The sequence below is a fragment of the Oryza brachyantha genome, chromosome 11 (genome assembly GCF_000231095.2).
Source record: "Oryza brachyantha chromosome 11, ObraRS2, whole genome shotgun sequence".
NCBI classification, from domain to species: Eukaryota; Viridiplantae; Streptophyta; class Magnoliopsida; order Poales; family Poaceae; genus Oryza; species Oryza brachyantha.
The window spans coordinates 15925906-15952654 of record NC_023173.2 but is presented as its reverse complement, the minus strand read 5'-3'; the positions used below and the strand labels follow the sequence as shown (position 1 = coordinate 15952654).

Genomic DNA, 26749 nt, shown 5'->3' with positions numbered 1-26749 from the left:
GCGCCATCCTTATCTTTATGTTGTTAGTAGCACCGAGTGACTATCTCTAATTAGTAATATACTTATGCTAACGCTACTGTGTCAGAATATGATTGTTGCCATATCAATTGTCAAATTGATTTTTATATAAAAACACAATCAAGCTTAAAGTCGGTCCACGTTACATATCAAATATAATTAAATGTATGACTACTTGCGTTGTAATTAGCTAATTATTGTAGTTTCCTTTTAACACATACGACATGATCATCTAGTAGAAATAATAAATATTTTATATACTTATATATTTAAACATGAATGATCAAACATAGACTGAAAATCAACGTCGTCAAATAAAAAATAAAAAGATAGATCAGGTATATTTTTGAAAAAACGCATTAGGTCTAAATGGCCGTTTGGTGGGAACAGTTAAATAGGGAGAGTTTAGATAGGTTCTAAGCAAGCTTATATACATAATTTACTTTAACCATAGTACCACCATGTTAACTCTTTTACACATATTGAAAGTTTAAGTGGAGTGTTATTTTGAATGTGAGTCCACTTAATACATAGAGTGAGTTATGTGGATTTGTGGATTTGGGGCTAGGGTGGTACAGAAACTCTGTTGTCACATTAGTATAAGTTTTAAGTATCCAATCTCATCTATTAGTGATTTTTTTATGAGATTGAACAATCAAACTATTTCCTTTCCCTTATTTAATGTGTGAATTTCTAGCTCGTATGATATGTGGCTCCTAGGGGAGTCTTCAGCTAATTAGTTGTAATATTTTTATGAGATTGAACAATCAAACTATTTCCTTTTCCTTATTTAACGTGAGAATTTCTAGTTAATTTTAGCTCGTAGCATGTGCGGCTCCTAGAGAGTCTTCAGCTAATTAGTTGTATTTTTTATGGGATTGAACATTCAAACTATTTTCTTTTCCTCATTTAATGTGAGAATTTCTAGCTAATTTTAGCTCGTAGGATGATAGGATATGCGGCTCATAGGAGAGTCTTTGGTTAATATAAGTAAAGGTATGGGATTTTATCTTGACATGAGTTATTTTTATCTAGATTTAAAATATTTCTAAATTGTACTACATAAACTATTTTATCAATAATATTGACTTTTACCCCACATTGTAATATCTTTTTGAATTTGCATTTCTATGTGGATCCTTTATCTAATCATTATTTATTTTCAATCCAAATTTATTTTCTATAATATTTTTAAGTGTGAATTTATATATTTCCAAATTGTATTTCTACGTGGACTCTCTCTCTCTCCCCAATATTATTTATTTTTAATCTAATTCTAGATACTTCAAAATTTTATTTTACACTTTGCACTATTAAGTATTTTTAAAATTTTCAATCTGAATTTCATTTTTCCCCCTTAAATTGGATTCCTTTATGGACAACTCTTATCTCAATACTATTTTTAAGAAAATAATTAGAATTTTATATTTTCATAAATCATACTTTAATTGGTTTGGTTATCTATGCTCTGCTTTGTTGCTGGGAGTATCTATTTATTATTTATTGCGGACGACATACACAACTACACAAGGTATTAATCAATATTGAGAAGAATGTTACAGACATGCGTGAGTTTAATTCTGATTGTTGTCTCATACTTTCCAAGAATCCTTGTCCATTTCATTTTTTATTTTTATTTTATTAATGTGTAATTTGTAAACCGTGAGAGTGTAGGCTCTTTTTTCCTATTACGTTGTTAAAGAAAGAAACAAGATACATAGCAGGGTAGATTTTCTCTCTTTATGATTACCATTTTTTTTGGAACTTGAAATAAAATAAAAAATATTTGTCTTTGGAACTTTTAACAAAATTCAGTGACCAATGTATTCAGCGTACGATTAAAATTTTAATATTTTATAACAACTACTACAATAAATATCTAATCAAACTAGGTTCAGGGTTTAATCAGTCTAACAACATAGTTGAGTAGCTAACCTCTTGCTAGATACCAATTTCACTAGTGCTTGTTTCTGCTTCCCCACTTCAATGTAAGAGTTCAACTGAAAATGAGGGGGAAGTAAGAATTACATCCACAGCGGAAAAGGAGTTCTTCACGGAACAAAAGAGTTTATGCGGCATGAACAACAAGACTGCAAAGCCAAGGGCATACCTCATAACAACATATTCTTCTTTCTAGAAATTCATAAGCAATTTTCTGTCCTGTGGAGAAAATGTTTCTCACATAATCGGAAGATGCTATTGACTACAAATTTTCAGTTCTCTCGTAAGCAATTTTTACTATCTTCTAGACCTCAAGTAGAATTCAGAGAATTTCTTCAGAACCAGACAGAAGGAAAAATAGATTCCTGAACTTTTTAGCCTGAAAACACAATAGGAATCTAAGAAAGCACATGGTAAAATTCTTGACTGGAAACAGTCAATCAACAAATCTTTCACGGAGGCAGTGCAATGGCAAAAACAAATAAGGCTGCCTGAGCTCTAAAGGAGAATAAAATGGAAGAGGTCTTTTACAGTGTTTGTATTCTAAAAATGATATTAATCTAACGGCTCACGATGAAAGATATCTCATGAAAGATATTGTACTACAAGCGTTAAGAGGTAATTGACCACAAGGACAATTATATTCAACAAACTATGGAGGTACCGCAAGTCACCGCATAAGTGGATTGGACCGTGTAAGTAGATTGGAAGGTACCATAAAATCATTTACGTGGAGGGGACAAAAAATTACATTCTCTTGTATTCGGTTTTCAATCTTCGGCTGTTCTGTTGTTTCCATACTTTGACCTGATTTACGTGGTAAAGATCATATTTACGTGATCTTGAAAAATCTTTTCAGTAACTCCCCAATTTACATGGTAATTTGTTGGTCCATCGTTAGATGCACTGCCGTATTTTTCTTTTGATTACCAAGCATCAAATAGAAACATATCGAATAATTATCTTTTTTGTTAATTCAAAACAAAATCAATATTAACATACAACCAATAACTCAACCGACAAAACAAAGAAGATATGATCTGTGCCACACGAGACATCATTGTCTAATCAAAGAATAAAAGAACAAATGAGAAGGTTCACGTACCCAATAGCAACCAACCCAGGTCAGTAGGGAAATATTTATGTAATAAACCTAAACTGAACGTACGACCTCCGGCCGCCCCTCTCTCCAGCCCATCCTCCGTCGGCGCCCCCAACCTCCAACCACGCCTCCACCGCCAGCCCTCCATCGTAATAGATTCTGCACCTCTAAACCTCCTCATAATAGATCGATCAACACGTAAATCTTACTTACCAACAAAACTAATTAGGGCACCTAGCTAATGCCTTCTCATATGTGTATGAAAAACACATTTGCTATTCTAATACCATCATATTTACATCAATGTCACCTGTTGTAACTTTTTCTTTTTATACGTTTTCCCTCGTAGATTAATGGCTCACGTCGTCCCCACCTCCTTGTACCTCTAGGTACCTCGCAAACATGATAAAATCTTTCAAAATGAAACATTTACCTTACCTTTTTAAAGGCTCGGTAGAAGGCAATAAAACCATCCCACCAAACTCATAATCCTCAAAAAGGAACTAGTACAGGTTGTTACAAGCTGAGGCAATTAAGATTGACATCAGTACAGGGGAAGCTCAAACTACCTCATAAACATAAACCAGATATAGCATAGTTTCCTTTAAGGAAACAATTTGTACTGTCGTGGGCTATGCCTCCCGTATAGCTTTCACCTTCAACACTTCTATCTTCAACCTCTCCATATCTGCCCTCAACTCTTGCACACTGAAATTTGGTGATATAAGTCTAAATTCTGTCGCTGCTGCTACAACTGTTACTGCTGTAGTTTCAAGATATAATAACTGACTATTATGACATAGGACAAAAATAAAAACTAAAATAGGAGTCACATAATCTTCTCAAAATTTAGTGAAGATACCTGAATGGTCCTGGCAAATTGGGGCAGTCTTTATCTCAATTTTGTCGCATTTCCTCACTTCTTGGGGAATGGATTGCAACATAGCACAGCCTGATAAATACAATAGCTGCAAGTAAGGAAGGTTCTTGAACCAACCTGGTAATATTTCCAGGTTACTGCTATTATCAACTATCAGGAATCTGATAGAGTAAAGACACTGCAATCCCTGTGGCTGTGCAACGGCAAGAACCAACTAAGTTGGCTAAACTCTGAATGGTAATAGAATGAAAACTCTTCCCTTTTTGGAGACTCGGTAAAAGGCTATAAAACCAGCCCACTTAAGCTCATATATTCTTCGAAAAGCAGCAAGTACAGGCTGTAACAAGCTGAGGCAGCCAGTACCGTGTACACTGAATCATTGACTACGGATGAACTTTGGGCATGCATGAATTTCCACATTTTCAGGTTTGAGATTCCTGAACAAACGTTTAAATCGATCATGATCATACTCAAGATCATTAAGAAATCTCAGTCGCAGCACCTCTGTTTCCCAGCCCTCTTCATCTCCAAGTGTCAACAGTTTTCCTCCCCTAATGTACAGCTTCTTAACACCCTTTGGTGGAACCCATTGAGCGAAATCCGTCAGCGGGAAGCATCGGAGGTCCAGTTTCTTGAGATTTGGAGGAAGCGCAAACTTCATCATGGCGATCGGATGATGTGTTGATGCTTCTGTGCTCTCATTTTTAACCGAAGTCAGCACGCCCCATCTGATCTTGAGCGACTCGAGCGCCTTGAACTCGCCCAATTTCAGGAACTCGTCCTCAGCTGGGACAGCCATGGTGCCGATCACAATTCCAAGCTTCCTGAGCTTGTTCAGCTTGGTGAGCTCATGCAGATGGGAGAGATCTCTGCTGCTGGGATTTGCAATCACGAACCCTTTGAGAACCTCGAGCCGCGTGAGCCGGCCTATCCCTTTGGGCATTCCGACGAGCAGGTGGCATTCGGACAGGTCGAGGTACTCCAATCGATCCAGCTTCGTGATGCCTTGTCCTAATTCTTCCAGATTATGGCATGCCCGGAGATCCAGCACGACGAGCTCGCGCAGCTTGCCGATCGAGTCGGGCAGCGACTCGATCCTTGAGATTCCCCTGAAGCTGATGTACCTCAGGTTCTTGCAGCTCTCGAGGTGAGTGAAGCGCTCCACGCCATCGAGCTCGATGTGGCTGTCCATGGGGTTGGCGATCTGCTGGAGAGGGCCGAACTCCCTCCACTGGCCGAGCTGCAGCGCGCGCAGCTCCTTCTTCCCGGCGAACCAGCCGTCGCCGAGCTCGAGGTACTTCTGGTGGACGTTGTAGATGGCCCTCGCCTCGGCGCTGAACCCGAGCTCCACCTTGCCGGCGTTCAGGCACGCGCGGCGCGCTAGGGTGAAGTCATTACCGGAGTCGAGCTCGAGGAAGGCGGTGCGTTTGGCTATGGTGGTGAGGAGGTCGCGCATCCACGGCCGCACCGTGCACCGGTGGACGGTGGCGCAGAGATGGCTGGGGATTGGGACGATGAACCCCTTGGCGATGAGCTCGTCGAAGCGGCTCTTCCCCTCGTCGGCGGAGCGGACGAAGCCCTCGCCGATCCACCAGTGGATGAGGAGGCGCTTCTTGATGACGGTGCCCTCGGGGAACGCCGCGAGGCAGAGCACGCAGCCGCGGAGCCGTGCCTCGAAGCCGCCGATGGCGAGCCTGAGGTGCCGCATCTGCGGGCCGCGGCGGATCTCCCCCATCCTCCTGGTCATCACCACGCCGGCCGCCGGCGCGGGCGCCGGCGGTGGAGAATCACGGTGCTCGTCGCCGTCGCACGGGAACCGGTAGACCTCCCGGATCCTGGCCCTGATGGCATCGATGTCGGCGTCGACGGCGAGGAGGGCCGCGCGGACGAGCTCCGCATCGAGGTGCTCGTGCTGGAGCGCGTCGTCGATGCGCTGTTCGACCGGGTCGAAGCCGTCGCGGATGCGCTTGTCGGCGTCGTCGATGCGGCGGAAGACGGTCCGGAGGTGGGACATCTCCCGCTGGACCTTCTCCAGCAGCGCGCCTGCCTCGGCCCTCGCGTTCCTCTCTTCTTCCGCCGCGGCGGCGCGCCACGGTGCCGGCGCTGTCGCTGTCCCATCTTGGCGATCAAGATCGGGGCCGGGCGCGGCGTTGAGGACGGCGTCGATGGTGGCGAGGCGGGCGAGGAGCGGGACGATGATGTCCTCCTCCACGCCCTGCGCCGTGGCGTTCGCCGGAGCAAGCGCGGACATGGCGCGCCAAGTGTGGCTGCTCGCCACCACCAACCCACTCGGGTGAGTCCATTCCTACCACTCCTGTGCTCCCCTCTCGCCACCGAGCACAGCGAGCTCTAGCCGGCTAGCCGCCATGGACGGCATACAGCTCGGCACTAGCAAATCGAGGTAGCTGCTGTTCAACTAGTCGATTCCTATTGAAAAAAAAAGGAAAAAAGGGATAAATTTCAGTACTAGAATTTTATGATTTGAGCATCCCATGAAACGAAACGAAATGTTGCATCCATCCATTACTAGGAACTAGCCGCCAAGATCGTTGATTTTCCTATAAATCACCTGAATGTTTTTTTTCTTAAAACCACACCAATGTAACTATGACATAATTTGGATGATTTTAATTATACTATAGACACTCCTAAACTGGATTCGGTTTGGAAACTATCCGCATATTTGTCCAAACAGATATTTGGATAGCTTCTTAAAATGGCTCGTTTACCGTAACTTATACTTTAGCCAGTAGCTATAGCTCTAGCCCAATACATTTGTTAAGTTCTTTATTATTTTAACATGGAACTTTTTCTATTTTTCTTATTTAATGTCGGGCCATTTGTTTATTTAAAAATTTATATAATTATTAATTATTTTATTATAATTTAATTTATTATTAAAGTCATTTTAGACATGAATAGAGTATCTCACTGTAATCTAATCTAGCGTATTACTCGCTCTTTTTTAAATTTGATACATTAACTTTTTGGTTTATATTTGACCATTTGTAAATTCAAAAATACATATGATTATTAATTATTTGGTATGATTTGATTTATTAAGAGTGACTCATAATTGTATAAAAGTTTTAAATAGATAAAATGTCAAATAAAAAATTGACAGGGTTAAATAAAAAATCGCATCGAGCATTTTTATAAAATAAGAATGGAGTATCTTCATTCTTATTTTATTTTGGAATTAAACTTGAGCGCCTGCGCGCTGGGGAGCCCGAGTAGCCTCCGTCGCGTCGAGCACAACCACCTCCGCTTGTCAGCGGTCGTCGATGCGGCGGAAGACGGCAGTGGCCGTGGCGCGCGATGAGCGGGGCGACCTCGACGGCGCGCACATGGGCGGCAGGCGTGGAGCCAACAAGTTGCGTGCTCATGACCACCCCCGGAGCGACCACGACGCCTCGCCTCTTGATTGGGATCAAATTGTCACCAGTTGATGGTACGTGCTGGAGGAGGAGAATTTGGGATCCATGGATGTCGCGGCAGATCTGCTACGGGTGGTGGACATGCTGAGCTCGCCGTGCATGGAGCAGCAGGGCCGGCTGCTGGGCATCTGGCCACTGCTGGACAAGCTGCGCGCCACGGCCGCGCTGCTGCACAGCAAGGCCAACATCGCGGCCATCTTGGGAATGGCGGAAAGGCCTCCGTTCCGCCCCATTCTGTTGAGGGAGTCGGTTGCCCACCTCCGCGACGTGCTCGACGAGATCCTGAGCCGCCCCGCGGGCACGGAGGCCTCCTCCTCGTGGCATCAGGTACTCGCATTCTCCATTTCCAACCGCCTCTTCCGCCGCGCCGCCGCCCGTGAGCTCAGGCGGTCGCTGGAGTATTTCCTTCAGCTTGCCTCCTTCCTATCGCTGGCGGACGAGGAGGCCACCTCCGCCGCCGCCGCCGCCGCCTCCCGCTCGTCCCGATTCGCTAGGTTGGACACCTTCGATTTCGCACTCAAGGCCCAGTTGCTGGGCACACACCGCACCGGCAATAGTACGGATGCGGATGAAATCGACGATGCTGTTCAACGTCCGGTGGTGGGGAGAGCGCAAGTGGTGGAGACCATGCTGAGAGCCCTGCTCGCCGGCGCCGAGGAAGACAACCATGGGCCGCTGGTCATGCCGATCGTGGGAGGACCTGGCATTGGGAAGACCCATCTCGCTCGCTCCCTGTTCAACCACGACGCCGTCGAACAAGCGTTCCAGGCACGACACTGGGTGCGTATCTCGCAACAATTTCATCTCTCCAAGATTGCTGAGAAGGTGTCAGTCACCAGGCAGCATGGGAATGCATCTCATGCTGACCTGCAGCAAGCAATCTGTAGCGCTCTGCAGGGTTTACGTTACCTGATTGTGCTGGATGATGTGTGGAATGTCGATAGCCAGGATTGGCCTGAATGGGACACCCTCATGAGGGCATTCCCCCCAAATGGGAAGATCCTTCTGACGACTCGAACTCCCTCTGTCGTACCAAGAACAGCGGACATTGTGCGCACCACTGAACCATGCTTCCTGCAGCCACTGGACCTGGAATTCAGCAAGGTTTTTGTAGACCAGTTCTTGTCTCGTCATCCCAATCATGGTGTTCTGCCCAGCCAGGATGATTTGAAGGTTGCCAAGAAATGTTCTGGTGTGCCTCTCCTACTAGAGCATACAGCTTGTTTAATACTACACCAAGGTCTGGTGGGCAAAAGAGGGGACGGGATTTTGATTTGGTGGGAACAAGTTCTGGATGGTTTTGAGATACTAAGCCAACAAAGGAAGGCATTTGACTTAGAAGACCCTGCCGATCCAGATGTCTTGGAGAGAGCTTATGCCAGTTATCAGCATCTGTCATCCGATTTGCGGAGTTGTTTTCTTTTCTGTTCCCTGTTTCCGTTGGACTACTATTTCAATGCTGAAGAGCTGGCTGATCTTTTGGCTGCCCAAGGCTTGATACCGTCAATAGTGCCCGGAGACCAGAGGATACGATTTCTCCAACAGCTCCTTGATGAGTGCTTTTATCCGGTGCAGGAATATGAAAATGGTGGTAGGCATATGTACAAGATGCACAAGGTGCTCCACATTTTCAGCCATTATGTGGATAGAACTTCCACTTCAATCATCAGAGTTGATCAACCCAACACCGTGCAAGACGATAATTTGGCCATTCGAAATGCATCACTCATTATTCATCCTTCAAGAGAATCACTTCCGTTTTTCATGTCTAAATTCAAGTAGTTAAAGACACTTATCTTACTCCAGGAAGGGAAAACCTGCTCCTCTGATGAGCAGTGTGAAATCAGAGAGATCCCCCAAGAATGGCATCAAACACTTCGGCACCTACAAGTATTAAGTTTGGAGGCTACTAAGATCAGGACGCTCCCTAATAAATTTGAGCTGCTGTCCCACTTGAGATATCTCAACCTATCATGGTCAAATATCGAAACCATCCCCAGCTCAATCTCCAAAATGCGATTTCTGCAAACTCTGAAACTGTCCCACTGTAAAAAGCTCAAAAAATTGCATCGAAATACATGCAAGCTTGCTCAGCTAAGGAAGTTAGATCTTGAAGGCTGTCACTGTCTGACTGAATTACCTCGCAACATGAGTAAAATGAATAGCATTGAATTTCTAAGTGTTCTTCAATGTGCATCACTTATTCGAATGCCTAACAGAATGGGCCATTTAACAAATCTTCAGACATTGCTAGGGTATTCTGACTCCAACAACAATGTAGGTGTTTTGTCAGAGTTGCAACCGTTGAATCACTTGCATAGGCTATGCTTAGAAAACCTCGAAAGGGTTTTGGACCTGAAAGATGCAAGAGGTGCAATGCTGCAAGATAAGTTAGAACTTGAATCCCTGGAACTGAGGTGGAACATGGATGCTGAACATAGCAATACTACAGATGCCTATGAACTAACTGAGATTCTTCAACCACACCAACACTTGAAAGAGCTGGAGATTATTGCATATGAAAGTGACGTGTTTCCATCTTGGATAACAAGCACTGAACCATATCTTAAATCTCTGGTAGAGATAAGGCTGGTTAATCTGAGAGCATGTAAATCATTGCCTCCTCTGGGGCTACTGCCATGCCTGAAGATTGCTGAGATAAGTGGAGCTGAAAAAGTTAGCTGTATTGACTACAGTTTCTATGGACAGAATGGCAGGTTCCCCTCATTGGAGAAGCTGACTTTCTCTTATATGCTTAACCTTGAATTGTGGGAACAGGAAGACAGGATGGATGTGTTTCCTCATCTTACAGAAGTAACCATCATTCAATGCCCAAAATTGAGAGCATTGTATATGGAGCTTCCATCCGTTGAAAAGCTGATCTTGTGGATGAACAACAGGATGTTATACAGTTCAAAAGGAGGCCTTATAGGTATGGTTAATAAACTGAAACAGATAGCAATCTGTTTTGAGGAAGAGCTGCAAGCTTCTTCTAAATTTGAGGGTTTGCAGGATCTTGTAATGCTTGAGAAGTTGGACATATGTGGATGTCATGAGCTGACATGCCTCCCACAGGGTTTGCAGCATCTTTCTTCTATCAGAAGCTTGGCAATTGACAACTGTAGCAAACTGGAGATTTTACCAGAATGGTTAGAGAACCTACCTTCTCTCGAAGTTATACGTTTGTCAGGCTGTCCTCTGCTACGTTCTATTTCTAAAGGCTTGCTACAGGGCAATATTATCCAAATGCATGTTGATGAATGCCCAAATTTGCCAGAACAGCCATTAGGTATGTTGGCACTTGAGTACATTTTCTCTCTTCAAGAGAGTACTATCATTTTGGCAAAATTCCCATTTCTCCTTATGTGATAGTTATTTTCGAAAAATAGATCATCACTATTTTGGATAGCACACATATTCTGTGATGTCGATGTGTAGAGTGCAGTTTACAATTGTATAATTGATTGTTTCTCCCTTAGGAAACATGATGCAATGGTTTCATGCAAGGGTATGTGTTTTCAAGGAAAATATGTTGTTCTTGTAGGAATACATTCTGCTACTCAAGTCAATAAGCATGAAGAAATCATTCAGGATGTTGAAGAAACCATCGTTGAACATGATTATTCTTATCGGGAAGAAATCTTTTCCAGTCAAATGCAAGTCAATGCGTTCCCCAATTTTCCAGGACAATCATTAGGTATCTTGACACCAGTATACATTTTTCAGGAAAGTAATATCTTTTGGTGAAATTACACTTCCAACTAAATGATGGCAGTTACTTCTTGCTATTTACCTTACGTGAATAGGTATTTTTAAAAGAGAGCATTGCTATTTTCGATAGTAATGCATATTCATGGAGTCCTTTTCTCCTTTATGAAACAACATAAAAATCATATTTAAAGCTTTCTAATTGCTATGCACTTGTTTCATGCAACTTTATCCTTTTAATGCTGAAATATATTGTTTTTGCAGGAAGATATTGTGCTAATCAAGTCAATAAGCACACAGAAATCATCGAGGATGCCGAAGAAACCATCATTGATAAAACCTTAAACGAAAATGATACTTATCTAGAAGAGTTCTTTTACGGTCCTCGAGCATATTCTGAAGATTGACTTGTTTTGCTCTTTGAACCATAAGCTATTTTGAGTCCTAAATGCATGTTACATGACAGTGATAAATAGTAACTTCCTTCTTATTTTCTTAGTATCTTTTTAGCAAAATTATTACCTTTCGTTTTCTTCCTGTAAAATTTCATTGCATATTTAGTCATAGTACGATGATATCTAAATGTGCCTCATGCATCTTGCGCATATAAGCTAGTAGGTTATTTATTGGGGATGGACGTGGCTATATTGCGCGCTAGCTGTTTAGTGCTAAACAGCGAGCCATCCAAAACAGAAAGACGCTAGTTGCTGCTAGTACATCCAAACATGCATGTATTTTTTTATAGAAATTTCTCTTGAATTATCCATCTAATCTATGACCCGATTACATTATTGTGTTCGTAACAATTAAATCTTTATAAGCGAGTGTTGCCGCCACCCGAGCCAGCTCCCGAGTTGCTGCTGCCAGGGCCGCCACCGCCGTTGCCGTTGCCGTTGCCACCGCCTCCGTTGCCGCGGCCACGGCAGCGATTCTTGTTGGAGTTGCCGGAGTTGGTCGTGGTGGTGGAGCGGGTGGCCGAGCCAGAGCTGGTGGTGTTGGTGAGGAGGGCGGTGGCGGCGCCGGTCGGCCGATGAGCGCGGGTGAGCTCGTCCAGCTGGAGCTGCGCGCGGGCTTCGTCGAAGGTCGGGAAGAGCTGTTGCAGCGGTAAGAGTGTGCGTAAATTATCAAACTTGTCATTCAAACCGCCGAGGAGAGTGAGGACGAGCGAGCGATCTTTGATGGGTTCGCCGACGTCGGCGAGGGCCTTGAGACGGCGATAGTACTCACCGATGGAGAGGTCTCCTTGCTGCAGATGATGAAGTTCGACCGTGAGGTTGACGGCGCGTCGTTCACCATTGCCGAGGAAGTGGAGCCCGAGGTCGCGCCAAACCGAGCGAGCAGTAGCCGTGGAAGACATCACTTCTTGGAGCAAGTCGAGGGAGATCATGCCGTAGAGCCATGCGAGAACCACACAGTCCATCTGTGCCCGGTCGGTTTGATCAAGACGAGGAACGTCGGAGAAGACGTGGTCCGTCAAGGCATATTTGCCGAGAACCACGAGGAAGAGGCCGCGCCACCGTGTGTAGTTGTCGGCGGCGAGGTCAAGCGTGACAGGCAAAAGGGCCTTCACGTTGAGGACGGCAACGGCTTGGCCATGCAGAGTAGCGATGGAGTCGTCGTCGAGCGTCGAGGGAGGCGGCATGTACGTCGTCGGTGAAGGCGCGGTGGTGCCGAACGTAGTTAGGCGCGAGAGAAGCGCCAGTAGATCCGCCGGAAGATGGGCGACCGGCACAGTGGGTGCAGGCGCCGGCGCGACGGGTGGCGTGGTCGCTGCGGGCGGAGGGACCACGGTGGAGACATGGTGTCGTCGGCGACAGGGGCGCGGTGAAGAAGACCGTGAAGAAAAGGAGGTAGAGCCTTGCGGACGGCAGCGTTGTCGGCGACAACAGTAGCCACAACCTCGTTGACCTGGAGGCCGGGAGCTGGCTGGAACGAGGAGCGGACGGTGTCGGCGATGATCTGGACAGCCTCGTCGAGGACGATGTCGGCGGCGTTCGGGGAGGAGGTAGCCATGGCGACGTGTAACGTCGGTGGTGGCAGGTAGCGGAAGCGAGAGAAAGACTAATCTGATACCATGACAGATTGATGAACTCAACACACTTTGCATTGCCATGGCATGGAGTACATATAGGCCAGCACCTTCCATATCTCTCGACCGATTTATAGAAGTATATCGGGAGGATGGATGGAAGGATGCCGGCTGGTGTATACAACGGAAGCAATCACCATAAGAAGGAAAGCTACCAATCAGTAATACTACAAGGAAAGCTATCAAGCAATCTACCAGTGGGCAGATCGGAGCTGGCGGAGAAGATGACGCGAGTCTTGCTCACTGCCGCCGGTGAGGACGACGGGCCTCTGCTGGTTATGCCGATCATCGGAGGGCCAGGGATCGGCAAGACTCGCCTGGCGCACGCGCTGTTCAACGACGCCATGGTCAGGGAGAAGTTCCCTCTGCGACGCTGGGAAAATGTTTCAGAAAGTTTGGATCTTTCCAAGATGAGGATGCCCAACATGTGGTTTAGCTCAACAAAATTTCACAATCTCATTGAAGAGTTCATCCAAAAATCTCTACACGGTCAGAAGGGGAAGTATCTTATTGTTCTTGATGATGTTTGGAACGCGAATGAATCGCGGGACTGGCCTGAATGGGATACCCTCATGCGAGTTCTTCCTCCCAATGGCGCAGTCATTCTCACCACCCGAACTCTCGCACTTGTGTCAAGGACAGCTGCAATTGTGCCGAGAACTATGCCATACTTCTTGCAGCCATTGGAACAAGAACACGCCTTACAGTTTGTAGATCAACGGATGAAGAGGTGCAGGTGTGATAGTAGCTCTGAACTGTTCAACATCGGTATGAAGATTGCTAGCAAATGTGATGGTATCCCCTTACTGTTTCAGTCTGCTGGTGCAATACTTTGTAGAACAGCACAAACAGCCTTCTGGCAGAAATTTCTGTAAGATTTTGATGTTCTCTTTGGAGTCAGTGAAGTCTATTCCTCAGAGAAAGAATGTAGTGAGATCTTGGAGAGCGCATACAGCAGCTGCCAGCATCTCCCATCTCACCTGCAAAGTTGTTTCCTCGGCGAGCTTTTCTCCCGTACAGCCATTGGTACCGGTAGGTACCAGTACCCTCCGGTACACAAGTACATCCATCCGTCCATAACTAGAAGGGTACGATTGGAATAGTAAAATCCATCCATCATCACTGCGTCACCTCGTTCTTTCCTCTCTGCGGCCCTCGTTCTGAGCTAATCAATGTGTTTAGTCTGTATTAGTACCGTTCGTGCTATTTTATTTGGATGGCTCCAATTGTCAAAGTATACATCAAAATTCAAATCTGTGTGCACCATCATTTTTTATTTGAAATATGCAACTAAATGAGTCCAATATTGGATATGGTTTTCAAAATTGTCTGTGGGGTTATATTACTGGTTTTTAAAAGAAAAAAAACTTTAGATGTGTTTTACAGATTTGCTGTAGTTGCAGATGAAAAATAAGTGACAGATCAACTTTTAATAGAATTGTTTATACCTATGTGAAACACAAAACTAGAAAAACTTGTAGGACGTCAACAATAGCTGCCAAGTACATGTTACCTAAAATTTTCATGAGAAAAAACATAGCTACATGACTACATCTACTGATGCTATGAACCAATTTTTGTGATATCGTCATTTTTTTCTGCTTGGACAACTTCTTGAAATCACACAGCAAACTTCTTCTTGAAACAACGGTGCAAGCTCACCAGTTCAGTAACAGCAAACTGGACAAACAAAATCATAGATACCCTAATGCTTGTTGCTATCAGCTCCTTTAAAAGTTAAAATCTGATTCAACACATCAGTTAACACAACAAGCTGTTAGAAAATATACTAGATAACCAAGAAGCAGATTTAACGTGAAAAACCCTTGCGGAAAAAACTACGGGCGTCAACCGGCAATAACCACTATGAGGTGATAGATTACAATAGCAGGAGAATACACCGGGCCGTCACACCCTTCCCATGCAGCTTACAAGGGATGTATATATGGGAAAATCAAGGAGTCCTAATAAAAAAAGGTTGATGTTCAGTAAAGACTATTTGCCGCAAGGTGATTTTCTCTACATGAGTTTCTGGTGATTTATGATTTTTATGCTATAAGGGAATTCGTGATATGATCCGAATTAGTATCTGTAATGTATTTGAATTATATTACACTAGTTTCCTACTATGTTTCTCCTACCCGTTTCCTACTTAGAGTAGGAGTAGGATTAGTTTTCTAATATGATTCTATCGGTTTTTTCCTATTAGGACATCTTGATTTCTTTTTATATATCCCTTGTAAGCTGCACGGGAAGGGTGCGACGGCCTGATATATTCCCCTGCTATTGTAATCATCATCTTATAGTGGTTATCGTCGGTTGGCGCCTATAGTTTTTCCCACGAGGATTTTTCACGTTAAATCTGCTTCTGGTTTATCTGGTTTATTTTCCTAACACAAGCAAATAATGCAAATCCCAGACTTCTCGTTCTCGCTGCACGGCAACAAAAGAAGGAAAAAATCAGCACAAAAAAAGGGTGACGAAACAATTGCGAGGCTACATCCAGCCGAAGTGGAGAGGAGAGGAAGGAGTCACTCACCTGATCTATCCAGCTTCACTTCGGCGGCCGTATCGCTTCCGCCTAGCCTCCGCCGCTGCTGCATCGCTTCCGCCGGCCGGCGCACGGATCTGCCGCCGCCGTCTCGCTTCACGTCTTCACGTCGGCGGCCATGTCATTTCCACCTAGCCTCCGCCACCGCCGCCTCGCTTGCCTCCGCGTCCTCGCCGCCGCCGCCGCCCACGAACGAGCTCACTGTCGCCGCCGCCTGCGGATCGATCTGTCGCCGCCGCCGTCGCCTGCTCGCCCCCGCCTCCTCCCACGGAGTACAGCCCTATTTCTCTCTCATGGACACTCCTACGCGAAAATGATAAATTTACCCTTCCACCACTCAAATGATTCCGGTACCAGCTCATGGACGAAATTGTACCTGGAGGTACCAATTAATTTCGACCGTTCGATTGAGCTCGTTGTATGGCTCAGATTTGGGTACCGGCTATTTAGTGTTGGTACCTGGATGGGAGCAACCCTCTTCCTCTGCTGTTCTACGTTCCCATTGGGATACAACTTTAAAGCTCAAGAATTAACTGATCTTTTCACTGCGGCAGGCTATATTCCACTCATTATTACGGGTGCACAGAGAACAGTATTTGTCGAGCAGCTTCTTGACGAGTGTTTTTATCCAGCTAAAGATTATGAACATGAAAGGAGGCCTACATACAGGATGCACAAGATACTGCACATGCTTGCTGTGTTTATGGCAAGGGAAATGAGCAGGGTAATGACAGAAGGTAAGGACTTTATTGAAGTGAGGTACTCTTTTCAACTTCGACATATGTCATTGATCGTTCACCCTTCTACTCCATCGTTTCCACAACAACTGCAATTCTTACTCTTGAAGACACTGATCGTACTTGTGGATAGCACAATGTGCTTATCTGATCAACAATGTGAAATTAAAGAGGTCAATCAACTGCTCTGTCAATCGCTTAGAGATCTGCGGGTCTTGAGTTTGAAAGCTACTAAGATCAGGAAGCTCCCCAATAAAATTAAGCTGGTACGTCATTTGAGATATCTCAACCTTTCACAGACAAATATTGAATGAGATTTGCTTCAGTCTAACAAAAAGTACCCCAAGGTACTGGTACCTCGCGGTACCAAATTATTTCTGATCGTTGGATCTAACCGTGCACATCCTACTCAGCTAGATCCAACGATGAAAAATAATTTGGTACCTCGAGGTACTTTTTGTTGGACTGTAAAATTGCTCATCTTAAATTCGTCCCCAGTTCAGTCTCCAAACTACAGTTTCTACAAACTCTTATACTATCTCACTATGAAAAGCTTAGAAAACTGCATGAGAAATATGTAAGCTTGTGCAATTGAAGAAGCTAGACCTTGAAGGATGTCACTATCTTGTTACATTGCCTACAAAGATGAGTAAAATGAAGAGCCTTGAGTACCTAAATGTTCTCAATTGCTCCTCACTCACAGCAATGCCGCATGCAATGGGCCAACTTAACCATCTTCATACATTGCTTGGGTATTTTGCCCCCAAGAATGGTAGTAATGCGATGTCGGAGCTGTAGTCACTAGTAGAACTCAATAGACTATGTCTACCAAATCTTGAAAATGTTTCACACAGTGAAGATGCAAGAATGGCAAAACTTCAAGAGAGAGAAAAACTCGAGTCATTGATGTTACAATGGAATATGGATACTGGCAATGCCAGTAGAATAGATCATGGAGTACTTGAAAGCCACCAGCCTAACCAGTGCCTGAAAACATTAAAGATTGTTGCACATGAAAGGGATACATTTCCGTCTTGGATGACAAGCACCGAGCCATATCTCACATCTCTGGTCGAGATAAGGTTGGTTAATATGAGAGCATGTGAAAAGGCATTACCTCCACTTGGGGTACTACTATGTCTGAAGATTGCAGAGATAAGTGGAGTTGATAATATCAGTTATATTGATGACAAATTATATGGCCGTAATGGTACATTCCCTTCACTGGAGAAGCTGATTCTCTCATACACAACTAGCTTTAAAGTATGGGAGCAGGCATCTAGGATGAATATGTTTCCTGGTCTTGCAGAGCTTGTCATCATTCAGTGCCCAAATTTGAGAGCATTGCATATGGAGCTTCTATCAGTTGAAAAGTTGATTTTGTGGATGAACAATAAGATGTTGTATAGCTCAAAAGGAGGCCTGAGAGGTGTGGAGAAGAGCCTCGGACATCTTTCGATTTCTTTATGTGAAGAGTTGCATGCTTCTTCAGACTGCGAGGGTCTACAGGCTCTTGGTCGTCTAAGAAGTTGGAGATATGTCATTGTCATGAATTGTACAGCCTCCCACAGGGTTTGCAGCATCTTTCCTCACTTGCAAGCTTGAAAATTGATGGCTGCGAAAAATTGGAGATTTTGCCAGAATGGTTGGAGAACCTACCTTTGCTAAGGATCATGTGTTTGTCTGGCTGTCCAATACTGCGCCTCATTCCTGAACACCTGGCACATATGAACATAATTGTAGAACACTGCCCCAGTTTTAAAGAACCATAAGGTATGTCATCAATTCTAGTTTTCATTAAGAAATTCTGGTAGCAATTGAACGACATGATAAATTGAACAATCAGTTATCCCTGCTAGTTCTTATTTTGATGTTCAATTGAATGAATTCATGTTCAGTTACTAATACAAATATAAATATTTCCTTTAATTGAATTACTGCAATGTTTTCTGTTCATAAGCTATGAAGTTGTTGCTTTTGACTTATTATTGGTTGAAAAACAGCTGAAGCTCGGCTGCAGGAGTGCAAAGGAATTGTCATGACGGAAGATTACTCGTTTACTAGTTCAGTGATTTAAGGGAATGCCAATTTCCCGCCTTTGATCTTAGAAAACATCGGCGAACTGGTGATTAGCAGCAGAGAATTCTGTGGTCAATGTTGATCTGTTTCTGCAATTATAGATCATTAAAACTAAACTAGGAATCCTCATTGTGGTCATGAATTAATGCTTTTGAGGAGTGTAACTTATTAAATTCCCGAGCTTCTCTGCTCTATAGCTTCTGTATCTTCAGAAATACATGGAACAATGTAGACAGTAATTTAGAATCTATGAAGTTTCTTCGATCTTAAATTCCCAACTATATCACCATGCATCAGAACAATATTAATCTGAATACATTATCAATTATTAGACAAAGTGTCGTCTGATATTATACCGTTACAACGAGGACTGGAAGGGCAGGCAATCAGCAATTCGCTGTTTAGAGCACAGGTATGTCAGCCATGGATTTGTGACAATGGGGCAGCATTCTTGCACAAGAAAGCATAATCAATACTCTGGTATTTGCACTTTTATACCACGCAATATCCACATCTGAATACCATTCAAGGTGCTTCAAAGTTCAAACTATCACAGATTAAGAGGAGGTGATCGATTCATTAATTAGGCAGCACTGCCAGTTCACAGATCTCAGAGCTCACAAGACACCTACCTAGGCTAGAAATGGAACAGCAGTATACACCATCACTTACAAACTTATAATTAATCACGTTCAGGGTTAACATGCCATGGAAAAGGTGCTGTTCCCCTTCCTATTGTGTTGACGTTAAGGAGGCTTAGGGGAACATGCCTTCAAGGAACTCCTCAAAGCCTTCATCTGTGTTGCTCATTTTCCTTGTTGAAGATCGTTTCCGATCTGTAGGAGTTTTGCGCGCATTAGTTTTCTTACTAATAGTCCACAATAGTTTTCGACAGTTTTAAATTCCCCCATAAATAAATTAAAAATGTATATGTTTACGTGCACACTGTACAGCATAAAGAACAGGGGCCAGCATGGATTTGGTTCCAGCAATCTACTATATGCTGGTAGTGTTTGAGCTCATAAAGACATCACGCAAAAAAAAACATTCTTCCGGATAATAATGCAATCATTTGTACCTTTTGTTCTTCTGGTATATTTCTCAGTTGATTCATCCTCTGATGCATCTTCAGTTTCTTCACTTCCCTCGTGATCTCTAAAGTTTGAACAGAAATGTCAAAGAAAATCAGATAGCAAAGATCCTTAGATTAAAGGTTTGAACAGAAATGTCAAAGAAAGTTAGCTAACAAAAATCCTGGGGTAAAAGAGGTACCTTTTCCTCTTGTCCCTTTGTTTTAACTCCATTTCCTTCTCACCAGAAAGCTCCTTTTCCTTCTCCTTTTGTCTTTTATAAGCAAGCTTTTCTGCACATCTTTCATAATGTACAACAATCAAGCTAAAAAGAATGCAAGAAAAGACTCCAGAGGAGAAGAGCTAGAACAAAATAGTTGGAATGTACAAATATCAATATCTGTAAAACACATACAATACATAGTGCATCAACTGGGTTCACATAATCGCAAAATGACATGTTGATTAACTAACCTCTTGCAAGCTACCAATTTTACTAGTGCTTGCTTCTGCTCCCCCGCTTCAATATAAGAAAAATTCACCTGAAAACAGGTGGTGCAAAGAATTACATCAATAGAAGAAAAAAGAGTTCTTCAATGAACAAAAAGGATTATGCATTGTAGAATCAACAAGAAGATAGAGAAGGCAAGAGAACATACCTCATAACTACCAAGTCCATTTTTCTCATCACAAATCCTGTTGCCACAGATAAACTGCCCTGCAAAAGGCATATAATGTACAACATTTCTATCAATAATAAGATACTAACTAAACAGATGTTGAACTAGTGTACATTTTTTTTAAAAAAGGTAGATTATATTTTATAGCATTTTACACCATTTTATTACAGATGGAGAATACTATGATGATGGCCTTCAAAGCACTAGAAATTTAATTCCAGACTGTTTGAGTGTTTGCTGCAAACCTCCCAGGTGTTTGTTAAGAGTACAAATAAATAAATGATAGAGCTACCTGATAATCTACAACACCACAAAGCTGGTGAAGTAATGCAGTTTACAATAGGAGCATTTAATGTTCCTCTATTCCAGACTTTCAGAGAGTACTTTACTATTCAATCACATTTCCCAGATTAATCCTTAAAATCCAAACACAGGGACTTACAAAGCAAAATACCTTTTCCAGATATCACCTCCTTTTCAGTTCTCCATCTTAATCCAATCTGAAATAAGTGAGATCCTTAGAACAAGCACTCCATTTCCAAGAATAAAACAGATGATTTTAGCATTAGGAAAAAAACACTGATATCCATGGGCAGCATACATAGTTATTGCTATTTTAAATTCTAAAGGATAAAAGATCATTTCAATAATAAACCAATTGATCGGATATATCATAACACCCCCACTATCAAGTATATGTGCATACCTGTCAGACCTTAACATATATAAAAAATGGTTGTGCCAGTAATTTTTGTTCTTGGCAATTCCATGGCCAAGAACAAGAATGATCAGTTTCATAATGCTGCTCAAGCATGCTTAATAGTATGGATATAAAATAAACACTGGGAATTATCCATTCCTTTATTTCAAATGAAATCTTCAATGTTACGTATCTATGCCATACTAGGAGCATTTTCCTTTTTTAATGAAATAAGGTGAAAATACAGAAAGAATACCATTCAAGAGAGCATCATACCCAGTCCAAGAGAAAAATAAACAGTACTTCTTGCTATAGAATCATAGATATGTACCTTGCCCTTTTTGTACTGGGACATGTCAGCGATGCAGTATCTGAATTGAATTAAGGATCTTGGCACAATAACCTTAAGTTTCAAGAATATTGCAAGAACAGTAGAACACCCACCAATACAATTTCAAGGTGCAAGGACTACACCCACCAAGTTGAACATAACAATCCTGGTTCTGCTTCATGTTCCTATTTTCTAAAATAGGTATTGCAGAATTTCAAATCATGTTGCTTCCATAGAAGAGACTGAAAGATTATACCAGCCCAAGTATTGAAGAGATAAATATAAGAAACTTTATGCATATCATGTAAATAGTTTTCCTTCTGGAAATAAGCAATTAATCAATACATCTTTTGGAACGAACTTGCAATATTCTCTCAATGACACATGCACTGATGCAGATACAATAGTAAAGATGAGATATGCCTGTCAGAATAATTTGATATCTATATGTTTTATATGACAACTCTTATCCTTTTCAGATAACTAATGAGTTTATGAGATAAAAATCAACAGTTAATACAAATGGAAAAAATTAGTCTACTATATCAAGCTTAGCTCTTCAATACATTGCAGTATTGCTCAGTAGTAAAAAGAGGAAACATTGCCAATCATTTCAGCTCCACAGATAGGAAAAAAAATGAAGAAATATGCACTGTATCAACTTTTCCTCAATGAAAAGAAATGTAATGATCGCACCACCAAAAAGGATACTCTTTAAAAAGCTTGTCATAGTAACGTTTGACCAGCCTCTTCTCCCAAGTAGAATCCATATCGTCTTCCTCAGAAAAAATGAATCTATATATGGATAAACAATCAAGGCAAAGGATTTAGGAGTATTTCAGAAAGCATGGCCACATAATCTGCCATAAAAAATAATAAAGGGCACTAGGCAGATGTTTCTTACCTGTATCCTTCTCTCAGTGTATCTTTATCAGTCTTGATGGGTACACTATTGTCCGCATCCTTGCCATGGCCATAAAACTGAACTGTTGACAGTACATTGTCTGTTCAGTGGGAACTTGTAATATCAAGAAAAAGAGATACCAATAACATACTAAAACCAATGATCAATCACTGAAACGATAATTTTGTGCAGATGAGCATGTTCCCCGTTATACAATTCTTTCTACGTCTACTTATGTTTCTTTCATCCCATTATTTTTGGGGTGAGGCTACACAGAAAGCATTCCAGTTCCCGATTTGTCCATTATAGTAGTTCTCACTTACATATCCAAAAGAAAAGTTTTCGAGCAATGTACTATAACAAGTAAATCCAAGTCATTTGACTTCTGTACTGATTTTAAGCTGATCTATAATTATATATGGTTGGAAGATGAACTGCTACTCAATGCTAGTGATTCAACAGACTGAGTCACAGGTACCACATTGTAGGCCATCAAGTCCCAAGTGGAAAAGATGAATGCCCCAGATAAGATTCATCCAAAGGCCAAAGCTAGGTGGGAAGTTACATATTCAATAAGTGTAGACCCTGTATGGATGAAGGTAGCCCCCAATTCTTTCTACAGTAGAGGGGACTGTTCATCATCCAGTTGCTTTTGGAAACCGAGACAAAGCAAATAAGAAACTCACTATATGCCAGCATCTCAGTTTCCTTTCCACTATGAAGGACAAATTTCTGAACAATCCATTCCATGCATTCAGAAGTTTGAAACTGGTATCAATGTATTGGAGTATGCGCTAACCACCATTCATTTGACTATCGCGAATAAAGGTAGAGCCGCAGGCCACGATTTCAAGCATATGTCTTCACTCAGTTCCATCAGTTCAGGAGCATCATAATGAATAGAACTGTATGTTCTGCTATTTGCTATGAAAACAAAAGTTATTGCTTTTTTCTGGAGTTTTGAATTAAAAATGTGCCCTATTTCCTACAACAGTGCTATTAACTGTAAGTTGTAACTGGTCTTCCTGGCATTGTCATTCCACTACCATTCTATTTTGTTCCAATACTGAAAGTAGCCCCCACTCTCTGATCAAAACTTTAAAACAATCAAGAAATGCTTGGTAGAAGAGAAGACTACAAATAATCACACCATAATCCTTCATGAACTTCTTGTGTCGATCATACGCATTAAGCCCCCGGATGTGCGATTGGTATTGCCTGCATCCACACCCAATCCATATACATGAGATGAGATAGCACAAAAAAAAACTGTGAGTTACTAACAAAAAAAGGGAGCATTTATCATCTCAATTCCCTTGAGTCATTGAGTGGTAAACCACCCTAGTTGAATTACTACCTCGAAGCAAAGATTTCAAGGACAAAAGTTAGGGTTCATGGACACCATCACTTCCCTATTCGCACTGACCCCTCAAGACATAATGAAGAAGAGAAACCCAAAACTACTCTTTGACATCATCAACATTCAAGAAATTTGAATCTAAAAACAGAAAAAGAAAACATCGAAAGGTTTCTGATCGATTCGTGGTGCCAGTGTGCCAACGCAAACAAACCCAATAAAGAAACGACAGCAAAACAAAACAAAAGAGGAGACTTTATGCAGGGACAGATTGAGATGAGGAGGAGGAGATTGGCCGCGTACATCTTCCTCTCCTCCTTGTCGAAGATGGAGGATTTGAGCCTCCCCAGCGACGACGCCATCGAGCTCCACGCCTCCGCTCCCCTCTCTCGATCTCGTCGTCGTCTGGCTCGGTGGCGGCTCCTCTCCTGGTCTCCCCTCTTGTCTACGGTGTAGAGAGGCCAATCCTAATTGGGCCTTTGTTTGTAGCCCATATTCGCTTTTGGGCTTGCAACCCCGTACAGTTCTTCAAGGTGAAAAAATGGGTTTTGGCATTTTAGGACCTATTCGTTTGAAACGAAAAACAATTGATTGAATTTCTATGGATTGGATTACTTTGAAATACATCTGGTTTATAGGAATGAAGTAGAGCAAAATCAAAGAAAAATTTCATATTCCTACAAGTTATAGAGAGAAAACATAGGAAATTTTTCTTACACTCCAACATCTTGGAAAAATTCCTATGTATTGATGTTGCCATACATTCTTATTTCTCTATTTTTTATTGGTATGGGTTATAATTTCTCTAATTCAAGTATGGTTTTCATATTATTTTTTGTTACATGATTCATTTATATTTTTTTTCAGAACACGCTACAAATGTAGACGCTTTTACATTTATTTCTATGAGTGGAGCTTTTTGAATCCTAGACTGGTCAGATGTTGATATTGATAAAGTTATTACAGACACTTCACTTACGTTTAATATTGAGTTTTATAGAAAAACAGTCTGATTCGAGTAATACTGAGAGTTTTATTACCGAAGAAGAGTGAGCAAGACAGAGGTATGAGCTTCTATGCACCCGTTGGAGGTACAAAATATTCCAAATATTTGTGCATCCCATTTTGTATAATTTAATTAATGGTTTTCTGTAGAAAAAACTCCTTTTACATTTTGAGGGAAGCTAGCCCATGTGATATGGAATTTCTGATGGCTGATTGTGGTTTTTACAGCCGTGTGTGGTGTTAAATTCATGCAAGGACTATCAGGACATGAATCCCCTTTCATGTTAGGTAAAGAATGGGTGCTGAAATTTTGCACCTTTTTTATTTACTGCAGAATGACGTATTGTTAGCCTCATCTTAAGCTGGTTTTAATTTTTTAAACTTTGATTATTTATACTATTATCTATTCCGACGATGAAGAATAATCAACACTAATCAATTTTTCGCTGTCAAGCAAGCACAAACAAATCAGAAAAACTAGAGACAAGCAAACCTGCACATGAACAGATATGATACAGAAACACCCAAAAGCGACAACGCTTTCATTCAGATGGGGAAAAAGGAAGATGACAATGCTCAGAAAGAATTTGTCCTTGGTTGGCAGCTCAACAATCAACATGCTTCAAGATAACCATATCCACTCAATCTGACACGTGTCCTGATCCCACTGGCTAGCAAGCAAATCATTGGCAGTGATGGAACCAGAAAGAAAATTACAGAGAAGTGAAAAAAATCACTTTTTTTAGAACAAAAGTTTTAAAAAAATAACCATCTTGTAGGATGTACCAAATGATAGATTTCAACTGATATCAAATCCTAAAATAGTGTATAGAATTAGCATGATACATGAGCATGGAGCCCTCTGCCACTGATCAAACAATTGGGACATCTTCTTATCACTCTTTTGCATCATGGACACTTTGACAACATGTGGTTTAGGTAGTAGCTAGTACAATTTTGTGTGATGTGTTCATCACCCTTTTATCCATGAAAGCGAAAGGACGATAAGAACCAGAAGCTATATTATGTGCATGTCTACAGCAACATTGAAGTCCATGATTTAATGGATATCTACCAAGTAGCTTTACATTGAATCCATATTCTGGATTTGGGCATCCTGTGTCTCAAGGAAAGGCTGGTGAAGCTCTTGATTGCTTCCATAAAGAGGTATTTTTTTGTAGAGATGTTTGGTCCATACTGTTTGGTCACACACACAAATCATGAAAAGAGCAACTGAAATTGAGGTGAAAAATCCAAAAGAGGTTAGGAATGATATGGCAGATATTGATCAATCCAATGCACCTGGTCTGCTAGCTTCCCTGACCATCTTTTGGTGAATGATTGATGCTGGACAATGGAAATGGTGATTCCTGTTATGTTTGCATGTCACATGGTCTTTGTTTAACTGCAGAAAAGCTCCACCTTTCAAAAAATATCGTTTAATTGTTGTTGTTTATTCATCAGAAACCTGCACTAATTTTTTTTGGCTCATCTTTTTTTTTCAGAGGACATAATATGCACTCAGATAACTAAAATTCGTTGAATTGGAATTAGGATGACCCAATGAGTCATTATGAATGGTGTTGCTTCTGTACCGACACCTAAAATTTTTGGGTTTGATTTGCCTGAGCTGTCAGCTTCAGCCATACTTCAAGAGATTGAAAATTACGTTCATCCGTTGCTTGTTCTATGCTAACAAGAGTTTCCAATTCGCCATACATACAGGAATTAATAAGATATAATCTTTCTGAGACTATGGGAATATTTCCGATTTTGTGCACCGTGAGATGCAAACAGCCAAAGAGAAGCAGTGAAATCATAATTGTCAGCTTGTCCTTAAAGTGGTTTATCTAACCTGAAGAATAGGAGCAGTTAATATAGTTCCTTTTGCCTTATGACCAATGGTTACTGACACCTAGTTAATAGTTAGTTGGCTGTACTAGCATTATCAATCTGATTCCCTCTGCTACATCATGGAAGTGAGATATTTTTGGCTGTTATTGTTAACTGTTATTTTCTTCATACCGCAGTAATCAGGATCAAATGGCCATTGCTACAAACAATCCAGCATGTCACACACATCATGGTGCCTTGATTTCCTGCAAGATCTTTCCAGGAAAAAAGAAGGTGATGTTGCAGGCTAGAGAAAAAGGCTGTAAG

General features: G+C 41.9%; 2 protein-coding genes and 2 pseudogenes across 4 annotated transcripts; 2 read left to right on the top strand and 2 right to left on the bottom strand.

The window, feature by feature from the left end:
• Nucleotides 1–3409: 3409 nt before the first annotated feature.
• Nucleotides 3410–6421, bottom strand: LOC102703818 (disease resistance RPP13-like protein 4). 3 transcript variants are annotated; one of them, XM_040528755.1, is made up of 2 exons: nt 3924–6421; nt 3410–3824 (listed from the first exon to the last, which is right to left on the bottom strand). In XM_040528755.1, exon 1 carries the CDS (start codon nt 6190–6192, stop codon nt 4318–4320), a length of 1875 nt encoding a protein of 624 aa, XP_040384689.1. In that variant the 5' UTR covers nt 6193–6421; the 3' UTR covers nt 3410–3824; nt 3924–4317. The 3 variants fall into 3 exon arrangements, with proteins under 3 accessions (XP_040384689.1, XP_040384690.1, XP_040384691.1); XM_040528756.1 differs by having other exon boundaries at nt 3410–3821; XM_040528757.1 differs by having other exon boundaries at nt 3410–3769.
• Nucleotides 6422–7108: 687 nt separating this feature from the next.
• Nucleotides 7109–11878, top strand: LOC102703532 (annotated as a pseudogene).
• Nucleotides 11879–17256: 5378 nt separating this feature from the next.
• Nucleotides 17257–18822, top strand: LOC102703256 (annotated as a pseudogene).
• Nucleotides 18823–18934: 112 nt separating this feature from the next.
• On the bottom strand, nt 18935–23999 carry LOC102708844 (protein FRA10AC1). Its single transcript, XM_006663009.3, has 11 exons — nt 23888–23999; nt 23378–23445; nt 22228–22309; nt 22035–22118; nt 21324–21363; nt 20747–20792; nt 20272–20330; nt 20087–20154; nt 19815–19913; nt 19621–19697; nt 18935–19378 (listed from the first exon to the last, which is right to left on the bottom strand). The coding sequence occupies exons 1-11, from the start codon at nt 23944–23946 to the stop codon at nt 19299–19301; spliced, it is 762 nt and encodes a 253-aa protein (XP_006663072.1). The 5' UTR covers nt 23947–23999; the 3' UTR covers nt 18935–19298.
• Between the last annotated feature and the right edge of the window lie 2750 nt (nt 24000–26749).